The sequence below is a fragment of the Onthophagus taurus genome, chromosome 7 (genome assembly GCF_036711975.1).
Source record: "Onthophagus taurus isolate NC chromosome 7, IU_Otau_3.0, whole genome shotgun sequence".
NCBI lineage: Eukaryota > Metazoa > Arthropoda > Insecta > Coleoptera > Scarabaeidae > Onthophagus > Onthophagus taurus.
In genome coordinates, this window is record NC_091972.1 from 29,936,351 (window position 1) to 29,960,614 (window position 24,264).

Consider the following 24,264-nt stretch of genomic DNA (forward strand, 5'->3'; position numbering starts at 1 on the left):
TGGTCTAGTACAGGAGCTAATTTTGCAAGTTTTTGGTTTGGTAACGCAGTATCTATGGTAGAATTATCCACAAAGTGTAAAAATTTCAATAACAAATTAAATCTTTTTTCAGTAAAAATACGCAGAAAGAAACTTGTTTCAATTGATTCACGGCGGCTGAAATAGAGTTTGTATTGAGGTTTCACAGTGATACTTTGTAAAATCAAAAATCCTAAAAAAGTTCTCATTTCTTCTATATCTGTTTCTTTCCACATTTTCACTCTACTTTTTTCTTTCACATTATGAGTGGCTAGATACTGATCTGCATACCTGTTTGTCTCGCCCACTACTACTTCTATAATTGCATCATCAAAAAATGTTTCAAAAATTTCTACAATCTTGTCATGGTTTAGATGTTGTAGCTGTACACCACTTGTTGATGTAAAAGAAAATGGAGGACGAGGTATACCATCATTTGTCCACGGCATATCTAACGGCGTATTATAGTCACTTATTTCCATTTCCTCCGAATCATCACTTATTTCAGACGACATTTCTTCGTCGTCCAGCCCATCAGACTCTTCTTCTGATTCGTCAGAACTTGTAAAATTTTCAATGTCGCTTTCATTTCGCTTTCGGAGCTTGACATGATTTTTAGAATTTTTTGCAATTTCACTCACTTCGAAAGCTAGTACAACAAGACAAAATGAGTATATGAAAATGTCTAACAACAAAACCAAGAAGCGAAAAAAACTGCGCAGGCCTATTCTTATGATACACCCCTACCATACAGTGCACCGCAGCCGAACATATTCGGCATATCCATGAAAGGCTACATTAAAAACTTCATGGCGAATATATCCGTCATAGCCACCTAGCTATACTTTTGAGATGCGTATATATCCGTCAAAACCACCGCCCAATGTTGAGGGCGATTGTTCCGTTGGTGATGTATATGTAAGCAAGTTAGAGTTGATGTGGCTGGAAATAACTTGATGGACATGGATGGTTCAATAAATGGCTAGAGTTATTGCGGCTAAGAAAAAATGTGACAAATCACCTTAATTTGTGAAAAAAAGTTTGAGCTTGAGATTTAAGTTTGTATATTTCGGCATGTGATACAACAATGTGCAAATATAATTATATTTTGAACTGATCGATTTTAGGAAGTCATTTAACTGCTTTGCTTATGCTCAGCAAAAACAAGACTGTTTCATCCATATCCTGTTGCTTGGAATGTTGCTTTTGGAGTGGAATGCAGTTTGCTCGCTATTTTATTTTTAAACGGTGTTTTAATGCATTGACGTAGAAATGTTGTAGTTCTAGTTTTATTTGCATTTTTCCGCTGAAACTAAAGTAAATTATACGTTTTTGTAGGTCATTGGAGTTCAATTACCCCATGGGGTTTGCTACAGTAAAGGTCATAATTCATAATAGAAGAAATACGCAATTTTGAAGATGTTGGTCCCTATTGTAATACCCCAACCGACAGTAGTACTTGCTGCTTGCTACCACTATAAACTTCTCAGCCAAAACAGAAAATTTGAAGATGACATACAAAGTTGCCGTTTTTTTTCGTTGCAGTTTGATGAGTCAACAGATATCACCAGATATTTTATAGGAATGTTTTTTGCGATTTTTTCGTAAAAGAAGAATTTTTAACAACACTTCCGGTAAAGGGAACATCGCGAGGTCCAGATGTGATAGCAACTTTTATGCTATTTGCAAAAAAAATTTACTGTATTACTATATGTTTCTGAATTATCCGGCAAGACAAAAAAATCTACGTCCTCTAACGTATATCCGTTTAAAATGAGTTTATGGTGTTCTTAGTAAGGTCTAACACAACATATTTTATAACTCTTTAATCCCTGTTGTAACAATTGAAATTCATAATACAAAGAAAGTTTCAAATATAAGTTTATTTGTACTCTTATCAATGTTTAACATTGCATAATTACATCTTTTTGTCTGATATGAAACAATCGAAATTCATTAAAACTTATAATCTGACATGCCTTTTTTGCAGCCATAAATGCAATTTTTTATAAAATCATGTAGTATAAAGAACAACGAGCAGGTGCCAGAATTATCATAACTTTATCGTTCAAGGTAAGATATAATTAGCTCTCATAATTAAGGAATCATCATTATTTCATATCTTCACAGATGAAATTCGCTTTGGTTTTTTTTGCCATAATGGCCACATGCTCGGCCATACCATGTACCGGCAGAGATCTCCAACAAGATTTTGAAGACATTATTGCAACCATCCCATTAAGTCAAATCAAAGCTATTGCTCAAGAACATCTCGAAAATGATGGTGAGTTCCAAGAAGTCGTCAAATATTTGCAAGGAGCAGAATGGAGCAATCTTGTCGATACCGTTGCTGATAATCCTACCTGGAAAAGATTTAAGGCTTACATGGATAGCGTTGGGGTCGATGTCAACGGTATGATTGACGGTATAATATGTGATTCAATATTTCCACGATCTCATCGCTGAAGTTGAGATTTCCAAATGCACTGACGATGTTAACGTTCGTAGCGTAAAGGAATTCTTGGATGAAATACGTCAAATCCTTGATCTCTCAGCTACTTTTGCCATCCTCAGCGAAAAATTAAATACCAGTCCAGACTTCCAAGAATTCTTCGAAAACATTTCCAGCGAAGAGGCTCACGCTATGGTCGAAGAAATTCTTGCATTGGACGAAGTTCAACGCATCGCTGAACGTCTCCTTGAAATGGATATCGAAGTTGATAAAATTATCGATTTGGTTTATGGACTTTTGGGGTGGAGCAAGCAAGTGGTAACCAGAGATTATCGATCTGAGATTCAAAATATTGTCAGAACAACGGCATTATCAAGACGTGATGTTAGTACCGTTAATGCGGAAAACGCTGCGGAATTTTTAGAAATTGTCAATTATTTGCAAGGAAACGAATGGGTCGAATTAGTTCAAAAACAAAGATGGTGGTTCTCGATTAAAATAAACGTTTGCTTAAATTTCTGGATTGTCACAGCATGTTTTGGAAATTAAAATGAAAAATGTCGCAAATAGTCGATTCAGTTTATCAAGCTTTATCATCAGGATGTTTAAGATATAAAGATAGCTTTTAATAAAAATTCTGAATTAATATTACTGTATATTGATTTCAATATGTATAAGAAATAAAAAAAACATAGGTTATGTACTATGCGGTACTGTTATTTGTAAGCAGCTGCGTGTATTATTTATTTATTGCAATTATAATTTTCAAATATTTCTTATTTTTATACCAAACGTCAAAAGTATCGTCAGAAGAATAACAGGTACAATATTGAGATTGATGAAAAAATGAGCCAAGCGAATACAGATACGTTATGGTACTTGAACAAAGCTTTGACTGATGAAGAACTTTTGGTTGAGGCTGAAAAAGTTTGTGTTGAATTTGAAAATCTCTCGTTGGATAATTCAGACATAGAATATCTATGCTGGAAGATGAAGAAGTAGAACAACTAACTAATCAAAATGAGGAAAGTGACACTGAAGTAGTAGAAATACGTGGCAAAGGGCAAAAACAGACTGATATTCCAGGATAGGATTATCCAGAGGTGATACTTTTGCAACTTGCAATAATCCTACTTGAAAGAAGAAGAGTTGCTGTTTCCTTGGCATAAATTTCTTAATAAGTTACCACAGTTTGCCAAGCTATAAACTCTTCTAGAGTAACTCTGAAGAGTTGGCTGTAACACTTGTCATACGAACAATGACCCGTAACAGGTTTGAGAAGATTTTATTACATCTGCATGTCAACGATAACACCGTCAGTTCTCCAGTTATTATCATGGCACTAGACAGTTGGTAGTAGATGAATCCATGATAATCTTCAAAGGGTCGTCAAGTATGAAACAATTCAATCCCATGAAGCCCATAAAAAGAGATTACAAGCTCTGGTGCTTAGCAGATAAGAAAGGGTACATAAAGAAATTTGATGTGTATCTGGGAAAATCTCCTGAAACGAAAGGAAAATTTCAAGATCATGGATTAGGTGAAGGATTGTCCTTCAACTTACTGAAGATGAGTGGAATAAAAATAGAATGATTTATTTTGATAACTTTTTTACAAACTAAGGTCTCACAAAATAGGTGCACCAAAAAATTTGATAAGTGATAAACGAATGAAAAGAGGAGATTATGATTACCAGATCTCAAATTTAGATATAAGTTATTACAAATGGAAGGACAGTAAGTGCTTGAAATTTAGCTTTAATTTTCATAGAACAGAAGAGACGGAAAAAGGAAGCAAAAGAATTGAACGAAAATTAATGTGCTTCAGTCGTTGATGATTACAATAATCATCAACGGTTCGATAGATCATGCCGATCAATTTGGACAAGCGTATGTTATCGACCGCCGTTCCAAGAAGAGTTATTGACACAGGCTTTTCTTTGGTTTTACAGATATATGCTTTGTCAATTCTTTTGTCATATATTCTGGGGTGGTTCGTACTGAATTACTTTTGGAAAAGAAAGAGGAAGGTGTGACAATTGTTCTGCCAAAGCTATTCAGTCCAGACCCCCCGCAAAATGTACTACTTTTAATGCCTGACGGCATTCTCAAGTACCATTATGCACCTGGAATGAAGGATTTGTCATATTTTGCTAAAATTGATTCCAAAGACAATAAAAATTTTTGACTTTTTGTTACACAAAGGCTTAAAACACATTCCAACCTAAAGCTATTCTTCTAGAACACTGTTTCCTAAAGTGTAGGTCGCGACCCAGTGATGGGTCACGATCGGATATTAGCTGAGCCATGAAACTGTTAGGAACTAATTTTACTACCAACCTTCTAATAAATACTAGTTCTAATAAAAAAAATTGGTTGGTAATAAAAAACAGCCGGGGAATCCCCTCTATTCAAATCACTCACAATCTGCACTAAACAGATCTAGCTGCCTAGCAGTTTTAACGTTTCGTTCTCTCATTCTCTCATTTTTTAAATTCATTTTGCGTTTCCTAGAATATGACCTTATTGTCTCTAACCTCGATAACTGTGTTATATTGTAATAATGGACAAGTGGTTAAAGCGACCAACAAATAGTGCACAAAGCGATGAAAAAATAGACGATGTTTCGGATGAAAAAGACGATACTGAGCCTGACGAGGCTCACATGAACCAAAACGTCGAAAAATTGTGACAAAATATGATCTTGAGTACCTAAAATTAGGATTCACCTGGAATCAAGATACAGTGGATCCTTGTCCTCAATGCGTTATTTGCTGCGAAATATTGGCGAATGAAAGCATGCGTCCGAGTAAGTTATCACTTCATATGGAAACGAAGCACTCCCATTTAAAAAATAATCCGGTGGATTTTTTTCAATAGGAATTATTGACTATGAAGTCTACAAAGAATTATCTTTCACATTTTGTAAATATTAATGAAAATGCTACTTATGCCTCTTATCTTATTAGCCTGAGAATCGCCAGAGCATGTAAACCTCATACCATTGTCGAGAATTTAGTGTTGCCATCGATTAAAGATACTGTTGGAGTGATGTTTGCAGAAAAAGAAGTAAAGGAAATCCAACGTATATCACTTTCCAACAATACTGTTGCACCAAGAATTGACGAGATGTTCTAATGGGCAGAGGATGAGTTAATTGGTAGAATAGTCGGTAGTAAGTCTTCTACGCTCCTAATGGATGAGTCTACCGATGTGCAAGGCCTATCTTAGTTACTTGTTTTCGTACGTTATATATGGAAAAATGATGCGCATGAAGATATCCTGTTTTGCAAACAAATTAGTCGTGGACAAAGGCTTGGAAAGACAAAAGGCTTTGATTGGCGTGTGCACTGATGAAGCTCGAGGGTTCTTGAAAGAAATCCCAATGCTTCGTGGACTCACTGCAGCTTGCAAAGAGAAGCGCTGGTTGCAAAATCATTGCCTGATGATTTAAAAACAATATTAAATACCTCTGTGAAAATAGTGAACTATATCAAAACGCGGCCCTTACAAACACGTTTATTTCAAAAGCTGTGCGAAGAGATGGGTTGTCTTCATAAATCTCTTCTTTTGCAAACAGAGGTACGTTGGCTATCCAGAGGGCAAGTTTTGACAAGATTAGTGGAATTACGCAATGAAGTCACAGTTTACTTGATAGGAAAAAATCAATATCTTGAATCTTTACTGAACAACGAATTTATTCTCAAGCTAACATACTTGGCGGATATTTTCTCAATGTTAAACGAACTTAATTTGTATTTGCAAGGATCAGAGGAATACGACATTTTTGCAATTCACCATAAAATTCGAGCGTTCATGAAAAAGCTTGTCTTGTGGAAGAGATGCATTGAGGAAGGCAAATATGATTGTTTAGAAACGTTTCAAAAATGTATCATAGAGAGCGAAATACAGCCTGATATTAATGTAGTGTCTGCCATTTCCATTCATTTAATGGAGTTGAAAAATAACTTTGACGTCTATTTTGGGGAAGAGATGAAGAAGTTCGATACAATGAGCTGAATTTGTTATCCGTTTCAAGACAACTTGCAAACTGGATTGTCACTAAAAGCAAGTGAAGAACTTATTGACTTATCAGAAGATACATCGCTAAAAACCACCTTTAATCGTAAGCAATTAACGAAATTTTGGCTTTCACTTGGTGATACCCATCCTTGCTTATTTGATGAAGCCATGAAAGGTCTTGTTCCTTTCACTACCTCATATTTATGTGAAGTAGGATTTTCAGCTATGGTTCACATTAAAACCAAGTGCTGAAATAAATTGGACGTGACTAATTCATTGCGATTAAAAGTAACTAAAATCGAAATCGACGCTAAAGCGGAAATGGCAAGAAATGACATCATACTCACTGAATTATCACATCTTATATTTAGTAAATAAAAATTTTATTAATCTGGATGTCTTTTTTTATTGATAGACCTTAGCACAGTTACGACATTATTTTATTATCGGGAAGATGCTGTAGTAGCAATAAACAACGCTGTTTCTTTTTTTCATATTAGGCAAGGGTAAGTTGGTCAGTTTTTACAGTAAGCCCACCTATAATCTACCTTTATCCCATATAAATTTATATGGGATAAATATATGGGATATTAATGTGGTTATTGTGTTAAGGTGCATTTAAACCAAACGAACAAAGAGCTAGAGCTAGAACAAGAGCATTCTTTCTTGATCTTTTAGTGTAAACGAAAGCGCGTTTTTAGCGTTTACACCAAAATATCAACGAGCAAAAATGAAAATCAAGAATTAGAATTCTTGCACATAGATGTTTAGATCAGCCGAACGAATGGTCATTTGGCTAGAACACAACAACGCTTTGAAGAGACCGCTCCGATGAGCGAGCACGTCCGAACACGCAAGAAGGCTCTAAGCAATTGTTCTCGCGCTCTAGTGCCGTTTACATCAAGCCATCGAACATTCCTAGAATATTCCCTAGAATCTTTGAGAACACAGACAGAACAACGAAAGAATGCTCTACATCTTTTTACACTAAAAGAATATGATAGAGTGGGGATAGAATGAGCATTCGCTCGTCTGGTGTAAATCGGCCATTAGGTGAGTCCCGAACATTGACAATTTTTTACGATGGGTCGTGGTCTAGACAACTTTGGGAAACACTGTTCTAGAGAGCTTGCATGTCTGATTGTCTTTACTGAACAAGATTTTATGGCCGAAGTAGAACTATGTTTCAATGATGTCGATGTTTTCGCCTTCTATTGTTATAGAGTATGTACTAAGTTAGTCATCATTTTTGTTTCATTAGTTTATTTCCAGACATGCTTTTTGCGTGGCTTATTGTAGGAGTCGTTTGATATTAACACTACATCATCCGCGAATCTAAGGAGGCTCAATTTTTCCCAATTCACCACAATACAATTTTATTTTCCTAAGTTTAGATTTTACAAATCTAAAGTTTTGCATGCGTGTTTTAGAACTAAAGTAAGAGTAACGAAAAAAGATTTATCTCCCTGTCCAATTTTTCTTTTTATTTTAATTTTCCAATATCAAATTGAGAATGCTATATGGTGTAATAGTTGCATACATTCTTGAATTCTTATGGTTTTATAATCAAATATTTAAGGAACTATAAAAGAGGTAAGAAATGAAAGATATTAAACACTTTTAAAAGATAAGATTTATTTAGTTACTTAATAGCAATGCATAAAATAAATACAAAATCTGACAAACTACTATATAAAAATTGATGGTGATTACAAATAATGTAACCTACTAATGTTTATTGCTTAATTTTAATTTATTATATAATTTTAATATATTATAAATGTCTCTAATATATATTATTCAAATATACTTATCAATAGTAACACAAATCGCTTTATTTTCATTTCACGTCGACAATAATAGGGAGAGAGGTAACAGACGTCGCCCCTACCATACAAAAATATATTTTGTATCGGTGTGAATCGTATCGCTTTTTCGTAATCGATCTTAGGCGCTACTTAAAAATTAGATGGAGGGAATATTAAGTAAATATATTTTATTATTCATTTAGCTATTCTTTCCTCTTTTACAAAAAAAAGGCATTTTCGTGGTAGCAAAAAAATAAATCTGCTCTTAGCATAGCAAAATAGCAATTATACATTTTTTTGAGCACAATCTTGGTCCATGTTTAGTAGTAACTTTTTTTCACTTCTTTAGCGTTCGTTATGTGGATTTGAGGAAAAAAATAAAAACAAAAACGACTACACTACATAACATTATAATTAATAAATATGACACTAGAACGATTTTAATTAATTTATATAATAAATTATATTTGGTTGACTTGTTGGTTTTTTTGGTTATTGTACTTAATTTATGGAGAGAGAGAGAATGAGGTGCATAAGTACAATAATAATTTTACTAAACATGGCTTGGTAATTACTTGACCGTATTTTCATTATTATTATTTACAAATCTCGTATAAAACATCACGAATCATCATTTTTGTTTTTTCCTTGTATATATATATATATGTATATATATAATAATAATCAATAAGAAATTGTTCAAAATATATATATATGAATCTTTTCTTTTTATTTCTTCCACTGAGCACTTAGCCAAATCTTTTCGGTTTACGTTTACAAAAAAGTTGGCCGCAAGTCGCAACATCGTAGTTCATGACAAAAAGAGATCTCTCGCCGAATAATTGCACTTAATTCGTTTTTTAACCTCTTTACAAAAAAAACGAAAACAACCGAAAGTAAGAAATAAAATAATAATATAAATAATCACAAAAATAGAGCGAATAAATTTGATTGCGTTAATAAAGCGAGTTTTATTTATTTTATTGGAGAATATTAAAAGAAAACAATTACTCACTCTTTTCGATAGCTATATTATTATTTATGATAACTTGAATTGATTAAATTCATTATTTCCGTACCTCAATTATTTATTGCAAAACAGAAAGAAGTTCATGAACTACGATCTCTATGTTTTATAAGCTAACTAGTTTTGGTGGGCCGCAACTGTCGGGCGAAGTAATGTCGGCTATGGAGGTAGGCGGGATACGAATTTGGGTACTGCACGTTGGCGCCAATGGAGCACTAACCGGCGTTAATCCGGTACCACCAACCATTAACGAATCGAAATTAAATTGAATTCCTGCTGACGGCGTCGTTACGACGATACCCGGTAGTTCTTCAGCCATTCTTATACGATTTACGTCAAGTGTACGCGGTCTAGAAGGTTTTATAACCGCGGGCACCGCCTGGCTTAACATTAACTTCTTCGACGGTGGCGGAAAACAGTCATCGTCTAATGGTTCGATTATTTCCGACTTGATCCGCTCGTGCAGCCCGGGGGGTTTATTAAATTGGTGAGGTAGGTCGTATGGTTTGATATCTTGGGGACTCGACGACCTGGTATTCAAGAAGCAACTGTTGGAATTTTTATGCAATTCTAAAAACGTTTGTAAGTCGTCTATTTGTTGTCTTATCTCTTTTAATTCATCTTGAAGTTGTTGCTTCTTTTGTTCCAATCTTTCTGTTTCCTGAAAATCAAAAAGAAAATTTTTATTTAAATTTGTAAAATTAAATTTATTGCAAAAGAAAACATTTTATAGATAGAGAGCAATAATGTAGGTTTTAAAAGAAGAATCTCTCAAAGAATATGTTATATGTTGTCCTTCAAGGTGTATGAAGGAAAAAATAGTAAGTTGTATGTACAATAGGAAAATGGATCGTATTGCAGATAAGTCAGTCTTAAAGTGTGTCCAAGCATAGCGCGGCTTTCGAAGGACATAATTTTGCCAATCGCAAGTTTGGATATACCATTATAATAACATGCGGTGTATAGTTTGATAAGAAAGATTTATTTTCCTAAACAGATTTTCATTGCAGATGACTAGATACTACTTGAAGTACACTAGATATTGGTAGATTGAAAATAGAAGATTAAACACTGCTCGCAGAAGACTAGATACTGCTCATAGAAGATAAGTGGTAGATGCAGAAAATCAAATTCTCATTGCTGAAGAGAACTTTTTAAACATGAGTGCAATATAAGAATTCCTAACCAGATTCTCATTGTAGAAGAGTAGATGCTGCTAATAAACAGTTGGGATTGGGATTGATAATAGAAGATTAAATACTGCCTGCATAGGATCGAATCCTCATTGCAGAAGAGAACTTTCTATACACATTGTGAGCATTGTGTGTGGTTATAGTGGGTGTTGAAGTCGGCTGTACAAACAATGTCACAATAAAATGCTCAACTGTCCCTAGCCATGTGCAGAATACAATAAATGTATGGAAGGAGTCAACCATTTTTTAACAATATCTTACATCTCATTCTATTACATGGAAAAGTGGTGACCAAAAATTTACCGCTAAAGTAATACGATATAAGTATATTAATTGAAACTTTGGGTAGACAAAAACAGCAAAGAGATCCCGTTAAAGTCAGCAAGAATGAAATGAAGAAAGGATTAAAAATCTGATTCTGCCAAAGTCAATGTGAACACGTTCAAGATAATTTGTTCTGATTACAAAGTTTTTACTCTGTGTTTGAAGTGCTTTCTACAATTAAAAATTATAAAAATTATTTATTAATTTTTCTGTTGTGTTTACTTTCACATTTATCACAATAACAAATCTTGAATAGATCGCTTTTATCAAAATTACGAAACGAAAAACAAAGTCTACAGGATATTTTCTGCCACAAACTGTCAACAACTTATGTTTACTGTGCAATTGCAATAACAAGTAAAAATATAATTTGGTCTTCAACATTCCAGTCGCGTGTTATCTAAGAGATGACACTAAAACTGTCACCTTGTAGTAGCCGACGCAAGTTGAAACTTGCAAGATCCTATAATTGATAAAATAGTATAAGCGAAAACTGTGAATAAATTATTAATAACATCTGGAGAAATTTGTTCTGTAAGTAATACCCTTTATGTCATTAATAATGCAGTAGAAAATAAAGAGATACTTCATAAATGTGTTGTTTTTCCCAAGTCTTCATTGTTGAATAGTGTTTTTCCAGTCGTTCATATGCATATATTCTGGACGATTTGCGTAAGAAATATAAGTGGGAAACCAATTATTCTAACTGACCGCCTGATTTCAAAATATTCTAATGATGTGAAAGTTAAATAAAAGTACCTAGTGCAGTGATGGGCGCTGAGTAAATACCCAGCGGGTAGGTATTTCTAAAATGGGTATTTATACGGATATTTATCCCGGCCCAGGGTAAATACCCAAACGGTGGGTATACAAGTATACCCACTGTATACTAGTAAAAATATATCAGATTCCAAAAAAATGAAGAGGAAGATGATGAGGACGTTGAAGACGAGGAATTGTCAACAATCAAAGACGTATTATCATTAGACGAATCTGTCGTAATTTAGATTAAATCAAGTTATTATGATTATTGTCATCAAGCACCCTCTGCGTCCAATATTGGACATAGACCTTCCCTATTCTATTTCATTCGATTGTATTCTGTGCTGTCTGAATCCAATTGTTGGTCATTCTTTTGATGTCTACTTCGTCTGTTCGCTTGCGGTCTCCACTCAAGCAATCTTTTTGTCCACTGCTAATTCTTCATTTGCGCGACATGACCCGCCCAGTTCCACCTAAGCTTTGTCATAATGTTGACCACATCATTTACGCCACTTCTTCTTCATAGGTCTTCATTTCGTATGTAGTCCCTCAGAGTTAGACCCAGGATCGACCTCTCCATTTATCTTTGCGCTATCTTGGACCATCCTGGCAGTGGCTACCGTTAATGTTAAAGTTTCGGAGTCTTATGTCATAACCGCAAACGCATTGATTGAAAGCCTTTTCTCTTGAAGATGTCTCTAAGTTTCCTGTAGGCTGTCCATACGAGTGTGATCCTTCTGTTTAGTTCGCTTGTTTGATTATCTCTCGATAAACGAACCTCATAGCCAAGATATACATAACTGTCAACCCTCTCAATCTCATTATTTGTTGATGTTAGAGTTGGAAACAAGATTTATCATAAATTTTGATTTCTCCTCGTTGATATTTAACCCGACTCTTGCACACACCTCCTTTAAGTCGTTCAGAATTAGTTTAATCTCTCCAAGGATATCCGATATAAGAACTATATCGTCCCCGTAGCGCAAATTACTTAAGCATATGCAATCAATGTTTATGTCTTTTTGGGTACAATCCAGTTGTTTAAATGCACTCTGACGACTGTGATGAACAATTTGGGTTCAACAGTGTCTCGCCTTGTTTCACTCACAATCAATATTTTACTACTTTTACTCTCTTCAGTACTTTCATGCAATTTTACCATCATTGTAGTATTCTTGTAGATGTTATAAATAAGTTTGGTATATCGATAATCATATCGACTCTGCATTCTTGAAGTGCTTGCCAAACTGCCATTAACTCAATTTAAATTAAATTTTATAAATACCTCTAAATACCCATCTTGGGTAAATACCCCCAGGTATATATCTAGGAAATTTACCCTTGAAAATAAATACCCGGGTATTTAACAACACTGACCTAGTGTATTACAGATGGTTTCGGACATTCGTCGTCAAGTACAGAATTGAAGAACTTGGCCGTGTTTTCTGCATTAATGAGGCACGTAAAGAGTCGAAACACAAAAATATAATCAAATGACCATCCACATATCTGTCATGAAAACTCCTTGCACTGTCAGAAAATTGAAATGTATTTTTCTATCAAAAACGTCATGTCACACAACTAATAAAACAATGCATTTCTTACAATAGTTTTTTGAGAAGCGTTTCATTTATAAAGTATAAATTCTGTTTATTCGATGCCATTAAGGAACAATTTTCAACAGGAAGCTACACACACTGAATGAAGTAACTGAAGATAAACTCAACAAATGAGTCTCCAAGTTGATAACTTGAATATTCGAAGTGTTGCACCAGTTATTATATGTATTTGACAACTTTGTAAGTATTTATCAATCCTGTTGTTGTAGTGGAAAAATTGATACTAAATAAAGCAGATAGATGTATCAAAGAACATTGTTCTTTTGTCCAGTACTACAACCCCTGGTACGTTTAGCCTTCGCAATGATCTACTTTCATTCTGTCCTCTCACCACACAACTTTCTTCAATCTTCCTCAACATCATCCATCCATCTTTTTCTCAGTCTGCTCCTTGCTTTTCAACCCATTGATCTCCAATCTGCAACTCTCCTTGTTGCCTCTCATCGCTCATTCGCTATCTGATAATATCGGCACCATTTATCAATTGTATATATGTATTTTCGTTCAACTGCCCTAAGAAGTTGTTCGTCTGAGGTTGTTAAGTCCCAGGCTTCGCATCCATATGCTACAACTGGTTTAATAAGGCTTTTTCTATACAGTCAGTTTTATGCTTTTGCTACATTCTAGATTTTCTAGATTTGAGCAGTTCAAAGAGTAGTAGCTCCTGTTTATTTATCTTTCGCAACACAGGATCTTATTTAATTACTGCATGAACTGTTGTAATCTTTTAAATGTGCAACCACCAACTTCCAATTCAGCATTGTTGTTCGTTGCTGTCGCATGTCGTGAGTAATAAGAGTTAAGATGTGGCTGAAACAACGATCTGCCTGACCATCTGGGGGCAATATACTGCTGATAATTGATTTTGAGCAGAAAATCAGACTAATGTGATTCAAAAACAAGTCAATAAACTATATCTTAATAATGTGATTCTAAAACTTTAAAGCGACATGCCAAGGATTTTCCTGACATTCCAATACATGTTTTCGTAAAACATGTATTGGTAATTTATGAAGATCTATCTGAAGACAACTTACTAATCAGATGTTTTGGGAACCACACCCAACCCAAAGCATCTATATTCCGGCTTGAAAACAGTTAAAATGTCTGCTTGTATTACAGCTACGTAGAAGCTAGAAAAACACCGAAAGAAAACTTGGCGATGAGAAAGTTCATTTTATGAGGAAAGAGAAACTTTATGGCACGAGTGGTTTATGTCCAAAACGAAACAACTCACTCCATAACCTACCCCAAGACGACCATTTAACAATTTGTCGCCCATTTTAGAACGTTTTGGAGAATGTGAGTGTATATTTTTATAGTATAAGGCAACAGCGAAAAGTGGCGATTGAGCTAAATGTAGGAAATTAATTGCATCTTAAAACACATCTTGATAATGCATTTATTTTTGCTCATCTAAGTGTATCTCCCCCCTTAAGAATAATAATAATAAACAAATTTTATTGCCATAAAAGAAAAAAAAACAAAGGAAAATTGTACATTATTATAATTATCCTATATTAGCAGTAGTGATAATAAACAAAAATAAATAATGATTATATAACAATGACAGTGGAAAACAAATCATAAATTCAATTCTAACAAACGGAACGATTTATCGCCACAGACGATATCTTCCAATCGACCCAGTCTAAACTATTTTAACGTGATAGAAAAAATTTTCGAATTTTGTTGTACTTTTACTGGTTTATTCATATTTTTGTTGTCTAACTAGTTTCGGCAAAAAGCCATCATCAGAGACAACTACAAGAATTAACAATTTTTAATTAATAAGTGAAATTTGAATAATAAAAATAAAGTTTTTTAAAAATACTTACAAGTCAATGAATTTTACAGGAAATTAGCATCGAAAACATAAAGCGGTGAACAAATTAAAATTATTATTGTCACAAAATTTACTTAAAATAAACGTAAAAATTTTTACAAATCTTTAAAGATTTAACTCCGCATGGACATCTTTTGTGGTAGATGTTACAAGATGGTCTGAGTTCAGGTTTTTCTTTTTTCTTCTTCGTAAGAGAACAATATATAATGCGCATGTACAAAAATATTTGGTGACGTATTTTAATTTTGAATTCAAACTGGAAAATATTTTGACAACTCATTTAAATCAAACTATCAAGGACTAACATGAAAATAAGTTTTCTGTAACTAAATGTAATTAAAAATTTTTTATGATTTTTGTATAATATTTCATAGTTATGAACTATTATAGTGGGGTTAATAAGGATGTTGGAATTTGAAATGGGAACTTTAAAATATAAAATAGGAAGAGGTGTAAAAGGATTGGGGTTCGAAAAAGGAAAAGGGGGATTGGCCGCTTTTATTGTTAATTCATATATTCAAATTTCACTTATTAATTAAAAATTGTTAATTCTTGTAGTTGTCTCTGATGATGGCTTTTTGCCGAAACTAGTTAGACAACAAAAATATAAATAAACCAGTAAAAGTACACCAAATTCGAAATTTTTTTCTATCACGTTAAACAAACTGGTATAATGGATATTAACTTCAATTTCAACCTAATAAACTATTTTACAATGATACCACTAGGTATACAGAGTAGTAAATAGTTAACGCGGCCTTGTAATTAAAACCAAAAAGAGAAAAAGAAAAAAAAACAAAATAAACAACAAAAAACAACAAAAAGGAGAGAAGAAAAGTGTAAGAAACGCTCAGAATAACAAAGCAGAAGAGAAAGAAGGTGAATAAGGAAAATAGGAAAGAAAGTAGAAAAGAAGAAGCTCAGAAGAAAAGGAAGTAGATTATTATAAGATCGCAATTTGACGGGAGAACAGGAAATGTGTAAGGCAAGTTTTGAAAGATGACAGGGTTGAAACGTTTCAAGAATCTTTGCGTATCGAAAGTAAGGCAAACTTTTTAAATATTTTAGTTATCTATGATGGTGCTACCAATGGCACCAGATGCCAAATAATATATATAGATGAACTGCCGATCGCGGTGTAAATTGTTATTATTGAAGTATTCCACCTCATCACCATTTCCTCCAACAATTAGAGAGTAAGTTACTAGAAAAACAACTGCAAAGAAGGCACAAGATTTGATATTTTCTTGTGTAATACAATGTGAAGCAGTTATGCACTAAGCATAAATTTAAGTTGCATTTAGTATAAAAACCAACATCTCTAGCAAAGGTAAACGTATTTTTCTGGCATTGTCTAAACAACTACATTTTCTTAAGATTGACTTGGATATCAAACGTTTGCTTCATTTTGGCACAAGATTTCGTTTTGAATGTGATATTTTTCCAAGCGAGCCATCCATCAGATCAACTCAGTTATATGATAATTAAGCAACCTCACGTCGTTCAACAAGACGACTAACAAAACAACATTTTCGAATATTCGTCCAAAATATCTCTCAAGACTTCAATATCAAAAGATAGCCATAAAAATAAAGTTCAGCGTGGTTAGTTTTCTAAATGCAACTTAGCAATTGTAAATTATTACGCTTTCATGTAATGCTCTTAAAGTCAAGTGAAATCTAGTCACAACTATTTTACAAACTACAATGATGAATGAAGATTCAAGTGGAAACATTTCAATGGAAATAATAAATAGGAGTTTAATTCAAATTCTCCAAAATACTACAAAAATATAAATGATCAACATTATAATTAACCGCCATCAAATGTAACAAGCTCATAATCGTCATCATATTAATTAAATATTTCATTGTGTGAAAATAAATCTAATGGCTCTTGTATCTTCGGCATTTTATTAAATAGTTTGAAGCAAAACCGTGATGAAACAAGTTGACCGCCCCGACAAATACAAATTAATAACAAAACCTTAATAATAAAAATGGATATGAAATGATATAATTAATGATTAATTAATTGATAATTAAATAAAATGATTCAATATAAATATAGAGTTTCTTGAAAATTAACTTTCTCTTATTAGACTTCAATTAAGTTAACGTTTTGAAACATAGATCAGCGCTTATAAATAGAAAGGATGGACTGAACGCAAACCACACGTTGTAATGAAAATACACGACGAACAGAATTATATGATAAAAACCATAACTAAATTCAAGTAATAAACACAATAATAAAACTCGTTAAAAACAAAAAAATAAAAGATGTAAGTAACCACAATAACTTGAAGAAATTTTAAATTTCACACAATAATAAATACTCAATATTTACCTCTACTAATTGATTTGTATGATCGACCCTGCGTTTTCTGCATCGAGCTGCAGCTGCTTTATTTCTTTCTCGTCGAATTCTTCTTCGTTCCTCCTCTTCGGGAGAAAGGTGAAGTTCTTTCGCTGGTTTACGACCACCCATGTTTCGTCTACTTTGAGGGGCTGGCGCGTTATTAGTTATGATGCCGTTCTTTGGGGTAACTGGTGGTGTAGGTCTCGTGCTCGAATCTGAGCTCGATTGAGATAAAGATTGTTGCCACAAGTTTGACTTGTTGTAAATATCAGCTTCGGAGGCCGGTATATATTGATTGTTCCCTAAAAAAATGTTTTTTTAATTAATATATAAAATTAATCAACAATAATAAAATTTACCGATTGAGTGAACAAGAGGAGGTACAAATCCAGCTTCGTTTTCGTGGCTTTCAGTTTCCGATTGCAGTTCGATGAAAGTTTGCTCGATGTTCCTGAGGGTCGTGGGTGTCAGGGTCGGCGTGGTCCTGGTCGGAACGCCAGAATATCCTTCGAAGTTGAGAAACTGTAAAAACGAAAAGAGGAGACGTGAAAAAACCGTTTGTTTCGGTTGCGAAAATGGAACGGTATCGGTCGATAAGATAACAAACAAATAGAGGTATTAATGGTATTCGGCGATAATGTTAAAAAAATATACCGAGAAGTTTCGACATCAAAATTTCCCCTCTCCCTTAAAAAAAAATCAAAAAAAAAACAGCAACTTTTATTTTTAAAATTAGATAATGTAGAGATTGTAGCCAAAAATTATGTCAGACCTAAATATAACCACATTAATAAATCAGAAATACAAAAATGAAACAAGAAAATTGTCGAAGTATAAGAAGTTACATTTAAGTGGTAAATCTAAATTAAGTCGCGATGTTAAATTGAAATAAAAAAGGGTATTAAAGAAAATAGCGCGTGAAGGATGGAGTATTTACGCGAAACCGCGATAAACCGTTAAAAAAACCTCCAGTAAACAAAGGTGTGTGTTTATTAGGTGGGCTAAACGTCTCCGATGAATACTGGTTTTTCTTTTTTTATACTTTTCCAATTTGCAAATTGGAATAATTAACCGCTGTAACGTACAAGATTGGTTGGGGGCTTTTACGTCTTAGTTTTTTTTATAAAAAGGTGTCTTAAATTTCCACGTCATTCTCACCACAGTTTACAACATTAATTTACACATCGAACGGTTTTTTAAAGACATTTTAAAAGATTTTAAGACTTCTTTCAAGACGTAAAAATAAAAGGGGAGAGTTAAAACTAAAAATGAGATCATTTACTTTTCACTGAAATACTTCAAAGAGACTTGAAATATTGTTAAATATTTGTGTATACGATTTTACTTTGAAAGTTATAAACGTTAATAATAATGTTATGTAAATACGATATAGACTAAATATTAGTAATAAAGAAATTTAAAAATCATTCTGTTTTGATTTGTATAAATGATACTTTTTGCTTTTGTACTTAGGATTTTTATTGGGGAGAAAAACTTGAAATTTTGACAAAATAATTATTAATTAATTGACAGTCTTATCTCCTCACGAATTTATTTAGGTCAAAAGATATGACCATTTTCTGATTCTAGGTTAAGTTTCTGATTATAAATTTACACATTTTTTTAAATGTTTTTATTTTTATCAAAATAAACACATCTTCTTTTTCCATAATCTAAAAGAATATTATTTAAATTCTTTTTTCAACGAAAGAAAATATTTAATGTTAGACACTCAAAAGATTGATGTTTTGCAATTTTAAGTTATATTGCGCTTAGAATTACTTAAAAAGAAACCAAGATTCATAAAAATTTAATTTTTTCAACAAAAAAATGAATTCTCCTTTTAAAACTGCAAAATAGTTATTTCTTTAATTTCCTATAGTTTCCATGGCAAAAATTAGAACGATATTCAGAGATTATATTTAGACACAGGTGATATTGCGACCCAACCATGACATTCAATAATGAGGGGATGTATAATTTATGATGTTTAGTGAGATCAAAAACAATATTGATAGCTGATGGGCAAAGATAATAAAATGTTAGAGTGGAGCTCTTCAACCATTTTTGTTTGACTCACTTTGAAATCACTCGATTAGTCCATAAATCCTAATCGGGTCAATCTCCATAGCAGCATGAAGATATTGCTAGTGGGGATCTCGATGTCTGAAAAGAAAATGGAGGAGTTGGGGGAACAATACACCACATAAAAACAGGAGAAGTACATTGGGAGCTGATAGTAAGAATAGATAGTTGAACAAGTTGAAAGATCGATTTAAATATAGATATATATTACCATTATTACAGCAAAGATGTAGAAGGAAAAGTTATTAAGCAGGATACGACACTGATATTAAAAGAGCAAGGTGTAATAGAACTGTCGTGGAAAAAAGTAAATGCGAAAAAAGCCGTATCATAGAAGTAATAAGAAAGAAAGAACAGGAATGGGGTTGGTATCAAAAATCTGAGCTGTATTGAAGAGCAGAAAAAGAATTATAAGGAAACATAGAAAATGGCTAAAATAGCTTCCTGCTGACTACACTATAAAAAGATATCCAAGATTATATTTATAAATACCAGTAACGATGTTGATGATATTAGGATGATATCCGACAATGCCATAAAGATGTTTAGATATGTCAAGAATATCAATAGATGATGGAGGAGTATATTGAAGTCAACAACATTGGAATGTAATAGAACTAATATTCAGCGATGTTGAGGTAGCCCAAAACAGTATTGAAAGATGTTATTGAGCAGGATACGACACTGATATTAAAAAAGCAAGGTATAATAGAACTGTTGTGAAGTGGGAGTCTCTAAGGGATGTTTATCGTATTAAGAAAGTGAAAGCGAAAAAGCCATATCATAGAAGTAATAAGAAAGAAAGAACAGGAATGAGGTTAGTATCTAAAATCTAATTGTAAGCTGTATTGAAGAGCAGGAGAAGAAATATAAGGAAACATAAAAAATGGCTAAAATAGCTTCCTGCTGACTACACTATAAAGAGATACCCGAGATTATAATTAGAAATACCAGTAACGATATTGATGATATTAGGATGATATCCGACAATGCTATAAAGATGTTTAGATATGTCAGGAATATCGATAGATGATGATGGGGGATATTGAAGAAGTCAACAACATTGGAATGTAATAGAAATAATATTCAGCGATGTTGAGGTAGCCCAAAACAGTATAGAAAGATGTTATTGAGCAGGATACGACACTGATATTAGAAGAGCAAGGTATAATAGAACTGTTGTAGAGGAGGAGTCTCTAAGGGATGTTTATCGTATTAAGAAAGTGAATGCGAAAAAAGCCATATTATAGAAGTACTAAGAAAGAAAGAACAGGAATGGGAATTATGTTATTAGTATTAGTATTATTAGTATTATGTTATTATGTAGTTAGTATTATGTTATGTTGGAGAATGAAGGTAGGATATTGAGTAACACGAATAGATGATTGGAGACGATATTGAGTGAGAACAGAAACATTAACAGAGTTAACTTTTTAGAAAAAAAATTAGAATTTTTAGAATCAAAGAAGATGATGATAAATAATGGAGAATATATTGTACTAAACCGGAGCTGTATTGAGAGATGTCAAGGACTAATAATGAAGGATGTCGTAGAAGACAATGTCGACGAAGACCAGAGAATATCAGCAATGGTATTGAGATATGTCGGGTAATGTTGAGATATTAGGGATATTGTTAAGAGATATCAGGTATTATGTCAAGAAATACCAGGAATTATATTAGGAGATGTCAAGAATGATATTGAAGAATTGAGTAATATCAAGAACGATGTTGAGAAATGCTATAACAACATCAAGAAAGATCATGTACGAAGTTGCAGAATAGTAGGTACGATGTCGAATGATATCATACATATTGCTAATACATGATGATACACATCATATGATGTGTTAATGGAAGCTGGCACGGTATTGAGAAGAATGTGTAGGATGAGTTCCGAGAACGATGAGAAGATGTTAAAAGCATCTTGATACATGCTAAGGATATGTTAAGAGATATCAAGAATGATGTTGAGAGAAGCCGGACACAACGTTTAGGAATCTCAGGAACGATAATAAAAAATATTAGAGATAATGCTAAAAAGTATCTGGGATGATGATCTTTATCTTGATTTATTACTATTTTTTGATTGACCTTTCTGCTAGCTTTATTATTTGTAAAGAAAATTTATCAAGATGTAATTAAATTCTAGCAGTTGATGGAACTAAGATTTCATCTAAAAATTATATATCTTAGCGATACTTCTGGCTACATAAATTCGATAAAATGTACACTGGAAAAGTGACACAAGAAAAGAAAGAGTTAGCAGAAGAAATGTTGCATTCAGGCTAAGTACGAATTACATACACTAAAGATGAACTTTTTAGCATGCACACTTACAGCTAGATCGTTCAAATAATGTGGTACTAACACATAGGAATAAGCAGTATTTTAGGGAAAGATAATCGAGGAAGTGTAGGTAATAAGAGTCACCACCATTGTTTAGAAGAGATACATGATAATAGACTATAATGATAATGGATATATCTTTTTGCATAGCACCTTAAAAATCTTTCAAAGGTATCCCAGTAGAAAAGCTCATTTTTGCGAAAGAAAAAAATAAATATTTTAGCAACCGGTTTTAATGTTCAAAATATTTGCTTAAAAAATGTAAATGTTACGACAAATATGCATAGTCGGAAAACATGCACATTTCTCTATTAGAGAGTTAAAAATAGACTAGTCAACGTATCCTCACGCCTAGAATCGACGTGGACACTAGACTTAATCGTTATTGACTTGTCTATATCTATATTCTACATTTACCGGTAAATGTGCACATTTTCAGTACTATTTTCACATTTGTAATAAAATATAAGATTTGCAGCTTCAATAAAAAGATTGTTGTCATAGTTATATATTGTAAATGGTTAATAGCATAATTTTTGTATTAAATTGTTATACCATAAATATCACTATGTATTATCCAATAATAATAAATACATAAAGGATTTTTTAATATGATTAATTTATCTCTACATAAAAAAAAATCATAAAGTGGTTTTTAAACATTCAAAATTACAGTCCAACCCATATATGGTTGGTGGCAGTCGCCAAAAACACATTTTCACAGATCCAAATAGGTCATAAATAGGTTTTAGTAAAAGGTGGGAGAGATGTAACTAATGTGACGTAATAAAAGGTTGACGTTAATTTCTGGCAGGACGATTACATGAATTAGAGTAGCAGGGGCTTATTAAAGCCATAATTATCCGATTATTAAAGGAGCCAATTAAAACCGTACACATACACACACAAAACGTAAACTCGTTCAAACCAGACAGACAGGCACAGAATAAACGTCCAAATAAAACAAACGTTGCGACAATTATTAATAATAGAAATGGTGTGGAGTCGATTTTGTTGATCGCATGCAAAATTAATTCAACGACGTCCTCCAACGCTACCTGTTGGTAAAACAGTTCTTGCGCCAGAAAGTTGGCGATCTCGATCTGGTCCATGAAGGCCATTTCGCTTTTCATTTGGTCGGTGGTTCGGTGACAATTCACGTTGTGACTTTGAAAAGAAGGGTCGAAGGTCGTGGATATTAATAAGTTTTTGTTAATTCTTTATTTTAAGGGTCGTTCGAGTCCTCTTCTTCGTTAAAAAAAAAGGTTCGTTCGTTCGTTTAGTTTTGTGGTCAAGCTCGCGGTGCTGAGCGTCGGGACGTCGTCGTAGAGTTCTTCTTGTAAGTCTTCTTCGGGGTTAAAAGTTTTGAGTTTTTTTTTTGCAAGCCGTACGGTGATATTTAAGAATTTTCGCGGCAAAATAATTTTTCGCGGTGGTCGGTATTCTTTTCTCCGACGGCGCGATCTCCGATGCCGAACACTGCGAGTCGCGGAATGAGCGCCCACCGCCGGTCTTTATTTAGCGTCGAGGTAACACTTTAAAGTTCGCAACTACGACGACGACGGCGGCAGCGACGGAGACGACGCCAAAAGCGAGCGTCTTTTTTGAACGTCTTTCTCACTCTATCTCATCTTTGGCTTTTACGTTAGTGTGTGTGTGTTAAGTTGGGACTTTACGTTTCCCCCCGTTTTCCGCGCACCCGCCTCGGATCGTTTATTTATAACGTACGCTGTTTTTATTGTTTTCCTACTACCGCCTGTACGCATCAAGCCAAATTCGTTTTAGATTAAATTAATGCAAGTTGCCTTGAGTAGTTAGAAAAAACACAGAATAAAAAAAAAAAAATAGAAATGTGCTAATTCTAACCTAGTTTTTGTTTTCAGAATGGCCATTACAATAATAGAATTTATCTTCTGCTAAATCATTAGGTATGTTTATGAATTTTCGTAATCTTGAATAAAAATCTCAAAACTAAAGTAGTCCTCGAAGGTTATTTTTGTGAAATGCGACCTTTTTCTAAATTTGTGTTTGTAAAAAAAACTTGGAAAATAGTTAATTGTATACTGATTTCTTATGGGAAGGACGAAAATACGATAAAATTTGATTTTGCTTGTTGCGGATGAGTCAAGGTCATTTGCAACCGAGATGCTACGATTTAGAGCGTCAAACATAAACAAAAAATTTGTTGTAATCAATGAATTTAATAATAACCATATTCTCCAAAGTGAAGTATTTAGCACGATTCTTGTGCTACTATAGAAAATAGAAAACATCATTGCTGTGGAACATAGCTAAGCTGTAAAGAAAACATTCATTGCTGTAAAATATTTCAAATTAGTTAAAGTCGAAGAGTTATCCAGGAATAGACTTAACCCTTCAACTGTATTTGCAAAACGTC

At 33.4% G+C, this 24,264-nt stretch overlaps 2 protein-coding genes across 4 annotated transcripts in view; one reads left to right on the forward strand and one right to left on the reverse strand.

Annotated features, from left to right (window-relative positions):
• The first annotated feature begins 2,178 nt into the window (after nucleotides 1-2,178).
• Nucleotides 2,179-3,019, forward strand: LOC111429402 (protein G12-like). Its single transcript, XM_071197528.1, has 2 exons — nucleotides 2,179-2,431; nucleotides 2,487-3,019. The coding sequence occupies exons 1-2, from the start codon at nucleotides 2,179-2,181 to the stop codon at nucleotides 3,017-3,019; spliced, it is 786 nt and encodes a 261-aa protein (XP_071053629.1).
• Nucleotides 3,020-9,311: 6,292 nt separating this feature from the next.
• LOC111429390 (transcription factor kayak) overlaps nucleotides 9,312-24,264 on the reverse strand; it is a 123,882-nt gene continuing 108,929 nt past the window's right edge. For 2 of the 3 annotated variants that reach the window (XM_023065289.2, XM_023065290.2), the window contains exons 2-4: nucleotides 17,792-17,954; nucleotides 17,421-17,734; nucleotides 9,312-9,988 (exon numbers count right to left, since the gene is read on the reverse strand). In XM_023065289.2, the coding sequence (XP_022921057.1) occupies nucleotides 9,434-9,988; nucleotides 17,421-17,734; nucleotides 17,792-17,954 (1,032 nt within the window). In that variant the 3' untranslated portion in view covers nucleotides 9,312-9,433. Of the gene's footprint in view, nucleotides 9,989-17,420; nucleotides 17,735-17,791; nucleotides 17,955-22,924; nucleotides 23,511-24,264 lie in introns of those variants that run through there. The other variant, XM_023065291.2, reaches the window with a different exon arrangement.